Source organism: Lactuca serriola, chromosome 8 (assembly GCF_051521515.1).
Source record: "Lactuca serriola cultivar US96UC23 chromosome 8, Lser_US96UC23_V15, whole genome shotgun sequence".
NCBI lineage: Eukaryota > Viridiplantae > Streptophyta > Magnoliopsida > Asterales > Asteraceae > Lactuca > Lactuca serriola.
In genome coordinates this window covers 53,053,869-53,063,262 of record NC_136415.1, presented here as the reverse complement: position 1 = coordinate 53,063,262, position 9,394 = coordinate 53,053,869, and the positions used below count along the sequence as shown (strand labels likewise).

At 42.4% G+C, this 9,394-nt stretch overlaps 1 protein-coding gene across 1 annotated transcript; it reads right to left on the bottom strand.

Moving 5' to 3' along the window:
• Positions 1–1,333, bottom strand: NUDX1 (nudix hydrolase 1). Its single transcript, XM_079015435.1, has 2 exons — positions 1,139–1,333; positions 1–490 (listed from the first exon to the last, which is right to left on the bottom strand). The coding sequence occupies exons 1-2, from the start codon at positions 1,278–1,280 to the stop codon at positions 192–194; spliced, it is 441 nt and encodes a 146-aa protein (XP_078871561.1). The 5' UTR covers positions 1,281–1,333; the 3' UTR covers positions 1–191.
• Between the last annotated feature and the right edge of the window lie 8,061 nt (positions 1,334–9,394).

Below are 9,394 nucleotides of genomic sequence, written 5' to 3'. Positions count from 1 at the left end.
TGACATTAAAACCACAAATACTTAGTTAGGCAACATAAAGAAAACCCAATATATTCTGAGTTGTTAACAAACTGCTAACTAAATTGAAAGTAACCCGACCAAAATTATGTTATTCTTTCATTACATTCACGCACTTACAAATTCAACTTGAAGAACAAGTTGCAACCATTTTCAAGATGATCTAATCACTTTCAGTGAGTAAGGAAGGGATTCAGCCCAGTTTTCAACATAGTCTCCAGAGGTCGAAATAATGGTTGAGGTGGTTTTTTCCAGTCGTACCAATCCCAACCATAACACTTATCAGGCTCCACATTTTGAGGGATTTGGTCAGGATCCGATAAAGAAGCACGCATATAAATAGCAACAGAATGAAATGGTTTTTCAGCTTCAGTAAATACGTCATTTGTTACTGTTAAAAACTGTATATCCTTAATGTCTAGCCCAGTTTCCTCCTTTACCTCTCTAGTCGCACATTCCTCAAAACTTTCACCTAGGAAATGAGAAAGAAATATTTCTATAAATTAACGCAAAAATTTTAGAGCAATACTCAGAAAAACTATTACTATGTTATATTGTATAGATTAAAACAACTATAAAGATTACGTGACATCAATATTTTCCAGAAACTATAATAACGATTTCGGAAAATTGCTACCGTTTTGTCAGAAAGTGGAATTGTAATTGCTATTCCACATAAACTTTATAATTTAAATTATTAATGTCATGTAATCTTTTTAATTTCATATTTGGTTAGGAAAACCATTTACATGAAAATACAATGTAAAAAAATGAAGATTTTGAGTTATATGCTTAAATTCGCTGCTAAAATCCTCCAACTTTTTGTAAGAAATAACCCATTTACATGAAAATATGATTCGTATACCAAACTTTCAAACATGTTCATTTTAATGATTATAAAAAATTAAAAATGTATCTCTAGGGTTACCTAATTTCAGCTTAGAACAGCATAGTAGTTGTGAAGTTACTCTGCTTTTCCTTGATATTTCAAAATGAAGCTCTCAATGAAAAGATTTAATAGTCTAGAGTATCCAACAATGGTAAAAGCTGAGATAACGATTCAGTATAGATCACTATGTGTGTGTGTGTGGCGTGATAGGGGGTTTAAGAGAGGACTAACCGAACTCAAGGCGGCCGCCGGGGAGTGCAAAGGTGTTGAGGCCAACTGAATCTCGGCGACGGCCTAAAAGAACCGTGTTGTCCTTGATCAGAAATACAACCACCGCAATTACAGGTGCCGGCGGCGGCGAGGACGACGACATTGATCTGGTGTTTGTTTTCAATTGCAAAACTACTTCGACATTTTAAAAGGGAAAAGGTTTAAAAAGCGTACACAGAGGTCTTTCTCAATGGTATTTTTTTATTTTGAAAAAACATTTCTACATTGTTGGGAGAGATTTTTTAATTTATCCTTTTCCATAATGCTGTTATTTTTTTAATTAATTACTTGTACAGCACGAACTTGTTTATTTATTATTTTTATTATTTTAGTTTTTATGTTATAACTAGAAATTGCCTCGACTTCGCTGGGACGCAAATCTAAAGTCTAATTGTAACACCTAAAAATTAGAATAAAATTTTTCATTTTTTAAACACAAATCCGTAAGTTCAAAAGTTACCAAAACATTATTTACAAATCATAATAAGTGAAAACATCGAATCCAAGTATCAATCAACATAAATTGTGGGATGATGTGTACAATCACGCCTTCGTCTTTCTCCGCTCATCAGAAGTACCTGAAACATTGAAAGTCAAACTGTAAGTCAAGGCTTAGTGGGCTTCCCAAAATATCTCACAGTACAAACAAATACAGATACAATACAAACATGCATATAGGGTTTGTTGGTCCTTAACCTCAACCCAACCATACTGGGTTTGTTGGTTTACAGCACATAGCACTAAAAGTTCAACCCAACCGTCTAGGGTTTGTTGAGACGTGGCCTCAACGTCACCATATCGAGTCTGTTAACTTCCAGTCTCAACCCAACCATATCGGTTTTGTTGGCACGTGGCCTCAACCCAATAATCCATATGTCAACATATACACAACAAATCACATATAGAACTATCATAGCAATCCTACATCCTATGATACATATAAACTCAATAAATGGGTCCGCCTTGGTGCCTTAGACCTATTGTCATACTGAGATAACTCACCTCTCAGTTCGAACACAAGATGAAATAAATCTCGGCTCCCAATACCGACTCTACCCGTCATCTATTATGCAAATCATTGTCCAACCTTAATTGATATCAAAATACCCAAAATACCATTAGGTCAACATTGGTCAAACTTAACAAACCAGTCGAGTCAACCCAACCTCGTATGCGGGGCGTACTCAGTCGCGACCAGAAACGAGGGTTTAACCGCGTACGCCCGACATACCATTTAGTACGTCTAACATACATGTAACACCCAAAGTCAGGAAGGCCAAGAAAGGAAAGGAAACCCTAAGTTTAAAGGGACGACTCGGCGAGTCCAAGAAGGAACTCGGCGAGTCCGAGCGGGATCCGGGTCGAGGAGTAAGTGACCGACTCGGCGAGTATGGTCTGTTAGAGGAAAACCCTAAATTCGGGACTTGGAGCCTATTTAAACGTTTCATTCTCTCCCCTAGGGTTCCTTTACTGTCTCTCTCACCCAGAATACGAACCCTAAGTCTCCATTGTTGTGCATTCAAGCTTTCAAGCCATTTTTGTGTGATTTTAAGGAAGAAGAAAGAGGGGAATCATTGAATCTTCAAGGGTTGTCCTTAGATCTGGAGTTTGTGGAACCCTTCTGAGTTATTGAAGGTATTAAGTCGTTTCCTTCCTTTAGATCTTCTTTGGTTGTGAGATTTGGGGCTTTTTAAGCCATGGTTAGTCATCCATTTGAGTTAGAAGTCGGATCTGGAGTTGCTACTTCAGATCTAAGCATATTTTGGTCTTGGGAAGCATAAAGTATCAGCCATTGAGTTGATTATGGAGCCTCCTTGCCCTAAACCCTAGTTTATGGTGTATTTAGCCTAGATCTCCTTCTCTACACGTAAAGTTTGCAACTTTACGAGAGGAGTAGGCTTGGGAATGGTAGATCTACAGTTTGGAGTCCATGCATGACTCAAAAGTCCTCTACATGTATGTAGATCTGAATGGACTTGGCGAGTCCTTTGAGTGGACTTGGCGAGTAGCATGAAGATGAGGAGGAACTCGACGAGTGGGATAATATAACACCCGTGTTTCTGGGCTTGCCATTTTTAGCAATGTAATAGTCTAGGTTAACCTTTGTAACCCAATTTGAAATAATAAAAATGTATTATTTGTGAATTATGTGAATTATGTGATTTATGTGTGTGTTCTTAATTATTATAATTTAATGAATTAAGAATAAAATAAGCGTCAAAATTAAAGTATTAGATATGCCCGATATCTTTGCATAAAGTTTTAGTGGTTGAAACAAGGATTCCGGAGATATAAGGAATGCCAAAATCCGAGTTATAACGAAGAAGTTATGACCTGTCGAAGTTTCGCGACAGAACCGGCACGACGTCGAGTGACGTAAAATATGAATTTAAGATAGAGCGATATTTAGCCTTAGCGATCTAAACGAAAGTCGTAGATTTCGTTAAACCGAGAGCGTGCATAAAAGGAACGCCCAAATCTGACTTCGTATGAGTAAGTTATGATTTTTCTAAGTTTCGACTTAGCAGTATGCAGCCCGAATACTCGATTTGAGATCGAGCGGTTTTAGCCGAAACAATCTAAATGAGAATCGAAGATCTCGTTGTTAGTAGTGAAACGATGAAAAGTTAGGCGAGAACGGACGTCAGACGAAGAAGTTATGAATTTATAACGAAGTTTTTCTGTCCCGGCCTTCTAAAAATAAATAATAAAAATAAAAGTCAAAATTAGCCGACGGAGTCTAAATGAAAGTTGTAGAGTATGGTCTGACCTTCGCGTGGATATAAAGAACGTCGAAAACGGAGCTCGTATGCGAAAGTTACGCAATTTAGAAGTTCGACGAGTCAATTACGCCCAGCGTAATTTGAGTACGCACAGCGTACTCAGTCGGATGCAAGTTGCCTGACCAATACTCGAGTGCCACAGATCGACGCATGCAGTGACGTCAAAGTACGCCCCGCGTAACCAAGTTACGCCCCGCGTACTGAGTACGCCCTGCGTAATTTGAGATTACGCCCCGCGTAATCCCAGACCCTCAGCCTATAAATAGAACTCGAAATCAGCCATTTTCTCTTGTTCAAACTCTTCCCTCTCTCTAAGTTTTGCCTCGATTTGCATGTCAATCATATCCCGAAGCCCCGGTATCATTCCCGAGCCCCGAAGCAAGATCCGAAGCCCCGAGGATCCCGAAGAGCGTTATTCCCGAGCCGAAGCTCTGTCCGCGAGGAGTTCGATTTTGGTGGAGATCTTCCAGATCTATCGAAGTATACTACTTCTATAAGCCGTAGTGCTGTCGGATCATCTTCTGATCAAGTGAGTGTGTAGTTATTTTCATTCCAACGCAATATTATGAAGTATTTAATATAAAATACGTGCAACGTGTAAATATTTTGTGGTTATATGTGTGAATGTATATTCACTCTCTTTTATCTCATAGATCTGATATATTCTCTATGAAATACGTGTTATGTGTGTATGCCTCATCTGTTATGTGGAATATGTATTGATTAAAGCATGCTATACAGGTTTTTAAACAATGTATAAAAATGTATATTTTTATCTACTAATATGTTGGGTAGAACATGGGTGGATAATTGGTGTGAAATAAACAAATGAGAGGCCTCGGTGTTATTGGTGTTATTCTAGTCATTCAGCAGAGTATGGATGACGACCACGGACTATTCTAGACTGTCCTGTGGAACACTAGCAGGCTCATTACCTGTAGGTGTTGTGAATGACGTGTTCACCGGTGTACTCTATCCCCCACATGGTTGCCTTTAGGGCACTTATTGTTGAGGAAGCCCCTCTGCATTAATGTCCGTCCCGAAGAAAATCCTGAATTAGGTTCCTTATAATAGAAGTTATTTTAGGGACGTAAAGTGAGGATAACGGGAATGGGTAATCGGGTTTTATTGTGTATTGGTGAAATTAAATATAATTATTTATTGTGGGTTGAAAACCCTATATGCTCACCAGGCTCCCAAGCCTGACCCACTCAGTTTATTTGTATTACAGGAAGTGGCGCAAGAGCTTAAGATGGGCGAATCATCAAGTTGTTTTGTTTACAAGTCTGTATATGTATATATTTGTTGAATGACTTGTAATGTTATCGTTTATGCTTTATAATCTGTATCGGAACATGACATCCCGACTTTTGATTATGAAATGAAATCATATTTCTATATGAAATGTTTTGATAAATATCTATTTTATCATGTTTTGTTTTTGGGAACAAATTCCGCATCTCTTTTAAAATCAAACGGATTTACTCTGAAAATGTTTAAAAAGCATAAATGAAATCGGTCTTTTCTGGCCGAGATTTTGGGGATGTCACAGATAAACAACTCGTCGAGTCGGATGAAGTTGGGTAGGAACTCGGCGAGTCTGTTGAACGTCGTCTTAGACTCGGCGAGTCTGTTCTTGGACTCAGCGAGTCAGGTCGCAAAACCCCAAACCCTTCGAGTTGAGACTCGAATCAGTGAGTCGAGTGGAGACTCGGTGAGTCGGACAGGTCAGGACTCGGAAATCGGTAGACTCGGCGAGTCATGGACTGACTCAGCGAGTCGAGTTGCGAATGGAAGGACTCTGAACTTATGAACTCGGCGAGTCAGTAGGTTGACTCGGCGAGTAGGGTTGACCTGGGAGGTTGACTTTGACCATGACTTTGACTTTGACCAGAGTTGACTTGGTTGTCTTTTGGGGGTCAGTTAGACTAAGTATTGCATTAATATTGATAGCTCGGGGAGCTAGTGGAGCAGGAGTTCAGAGAGTTGCCGGACAGCAGCTAGCGGGATCATCAACGTGTTCAAGCCAGCGCAGGTGAGTTTCCTTTTTTTGTGAAAGGGTCTACGGCCACAATGCCAGCCCATGTAGTTATGAGTAGAAGACCCTGGGGTTAGCCCTAGGCACAGTATGCTAGTATGATATTCAGGACGAGGTCCAATAATAGCGGGTGGGTGCCCAAGGAATAGTTTATGTGATAGTTTATACTTGTTGTCTGTGTGATACTTGTATGTGCCTGGTAGGGGGGTGAGTGTGGGCGAGGTCCCGTATCTCACCAATATCAGAGTGTGGATGGTGTTCCACATCTCATTAGCAGCAGATCAGGGGCGAGGCCCAAGTTAGGGAAAGAGTGAGTGTGGGCTGGGCCCGTATCTCACTATCAGTAGGAGCATGGACGGGGTTCCCTGACTCATCAGTAGAGTTCGGTTGTTAGGACCGGAGGGTAGTCAGACACCCCAGATACGTCTGACAATATGTGATGTTATGTTTACATGCTAGCATGATCTGTTATATGAGTTAGAGGTAGTAGGAGGGGAATAGTCCCCAAGTTCGGTTGTTAGGACCGGAGGGTAGTTCGGACACCCCAAATATGTCTGATAATCTGTTACGTTATGATATGTGATAGTAGTAGTAGTATGGAGTGAAATAGTCCCCGAGGTTCGGTCGTTAGGACCGAAGGGTAGTCAGCACCCCAAAATGGCTTGACATGGGTAGTCAGCACCCCAGAATGGCTTGACACAGGTAGTTCGACACCCCAGAATGGCCGTACCGGGTAGGTCGGGCACCCCAGAATTGCCCGACAGTATGTATGATATGTGATTGTATGGTATGATGGGGGAACTCACTAAGCTTCGTGCTTACGGTTTTCAATTTTGGTTTCAGGTACTTCCGGTAGTGGAGGGAAGAGCTCGGGGTGATCGCATGGCACACACCATAGAATAGACAGCTTGGGAATGTTTTACTCTGATAACGAACATGTGTTTTGGAAACTAATACTCTGATTATGTTTGGATCAATAATTTTGCTTTATGTAATGTTTTATTAAAGGAAATTTTTAGTCTTAAATTTTGGGACGTTACAAGTTGGTATCAGAGCCTTGGTTTGAGGGATTCGGACATGCTCTCGGGTGTATCTGAACTCAAACTGAGGAATTGGTATAGAAGTTTTCCAAAATGAAAAGATAGTTTTGTAAAAAGAGAGTTTTGAGAAAGAAAACAATTTTAGAAAAGCAGAAAGAATTCAGAAAGAAAAGAACTTTGAAAAGAAAAAAAGGGTGTGGTGCATGCAATCAGCCGATCTCAAGTAAGTACCCCAAAATACCCATACAAGTTTATGTTATGATTATCAGTTAGTAGAACAGCATGCTAGATTAGGACTAAGGATCTAGGGAGGATGCCTTATGTGCCTATTATATGTTCTTTAAGCTGCATGATAGTGCTGATTAGACAGTAGTAGGATAGCCTGTTTAGGTTATGCCTGAGTTTATGAGTTTGTGTTGCATGCTAGTTCAGATTCTTGCTATGTGGATATGATTGCTTGTGTATGTTGTGGTTAGATTTTCCCCTTGTCTAAATGCTGCTTGCTTTGTGCAATATGGGATTCCGAGTGATGGGAGTTAGCCATTAGGTGGATACGTCACGTTAAATGTGATCAGGGTTGAATAATCTCAGAGTGTTGAATTTGGCCCTATTGCGCAACTCTCGTTTGAGTCCAACCGTTGTAGGGACGAGTCTTTTACTCGAAGGATTATTTGAGCCTCGTCACATGTGATGGTATCCAGGTAATGGCTAATTGGCATCAAAAGGAGACCTTCAGCAGCTGAGGACTGGTTGAGTCGAGTCAGAGGTTTCCCTAGGGTAAGCCTAGGATGAGATAGTGCTGGGAGCAATAGTAGTGGATATGGGACCTGGTGGAGTGGAAGCAATTCCTGAGGAAAGTACGGATAGATGTGGAAGGTAGTATGGGCCCGTACTACTGAAAGCATAGGATCCGTACTCGATTCGGGAAAGGCCGAGACAAGACCGAGGACCTGGTAGGGTGTCTGTTTGGTCTCGCAGCAGTGATATGTATTCGGATAGAGGATGTATTATATTTTCAGCATGGTGACGCTGCAAGAGAGACCAGCGGGCGGATCAGGCGCCGAGGAGGGATCAGGCTTGGGTTCAGGAGCCGAGCAGCTCGAGGAGCAAATGAGGGAGTTGATATCAGCTGAGGTTACACGCGGTATTCTAGATCAGACTCCTGTGATCTTTGGCACGGTCAAGGAGGGTATATTTGAGATTTTGGATGAGAGGCTGGGAGCCTTCCGTACTGAGATGATGGCTTTGATGGGAGCGCGTACCTTGACATTTCGAGAGTTCAGGGCTTGCGGGGCACCAAGTTATCATGGGGCTAGGGACCCCATCGCTAGCAGCGGATGGTTGGCTGATGTTGCCAACGCATTCCGTACGAGCCGGTGTCCTGAGGGGGATAAGGTCAGACTCGCTTTTTGTCTTCTGAAGGACAGAGCGAGGGATTGGTGGGAGGAGATTGGTCATGCCTTGGGGGGGGGGGGGATGATGCCGCATTGGACGCGATGACTTGGAGCGATTTCTCGGCCAGGTTCAGGGCGGAGTTTTCACCGATTATTGAGGTGCAGCAGTTGGCACAGGAGTTTCAGGATTTGACACAGACCACTGAGACTGTGGCGGAGATCGCCACCAAGTTCAGGGAGAGGGCCCTTCTTGTACCGCAGTATGTCGCGGATGAGGAGATGAGGAAGGCCCGACACCATGAGATGTTGAGGGATGACATCAGGGAGTTCGTGAGCAGATCCACCTGTAAGACGCTGGAAGATATGATTTCTCGGGCCAAGGAGAGAGAAATTGATTTGGAGCAGATATGGAAGAGGAAGCCGGATGAGGTTCAGGTAGCCACAGGTTCGAGCAAAAGGACCAAGGGATCGGATTCAAGATCGAGGGATTATCAGGACCGTAGCCAATGCAGGAAATATGGCAGGGCGCACGGGGGCGCGTGCAGGAGTGGTAGTGGTGGTGAGTCTGGCTGCTTCAAGTGCGGTCGGACTGGTCATTTTAGCAGGGATTGTACTGTTACCACCACTTAGGGATCCGACTTGATATGTTTTCACTACAATCAGCGGGGCCACAAGAAAGCCCAGTGCCCCAATTTGTTTTCAGCAGGACGGGTGATGGCACCTGCCCCTGCAACTTTGAGGATCACAGACGGTCGTCAGGGCCGAGCAGAGGCACATGCGGTAGGAGGCAGGGCTTTTCAGATGACCACCTTGGAGACGCGGGCAGCGCCGGACGTTGCAGGTATGCGATTTCCGTTTTCAGTTCTTTTATTTATGCATGATTATATTATTATGGTTCTGCATCAATTTCGGTATGAGTATTGTATCATGGTGTGGCTTGCTTGTGATTATGTTATATGTCA

Coding starts and splice junctions, on each gene's coding strand:
- NUDX1 (XM_079015435.1), bottom strand. CDS start 1,280: ATGTCGTCGTCCTCGCCGCCGCCGGCACCTGTAATTGCGGTGGTTGTA. Junction 491..1,138: donor CGGCGGCCGCCTTGAGTTCG/GTTAGTCCTCTC, acceptor CTCATTTCCTAG/GTGAAAGTTTTGAGGAATGT.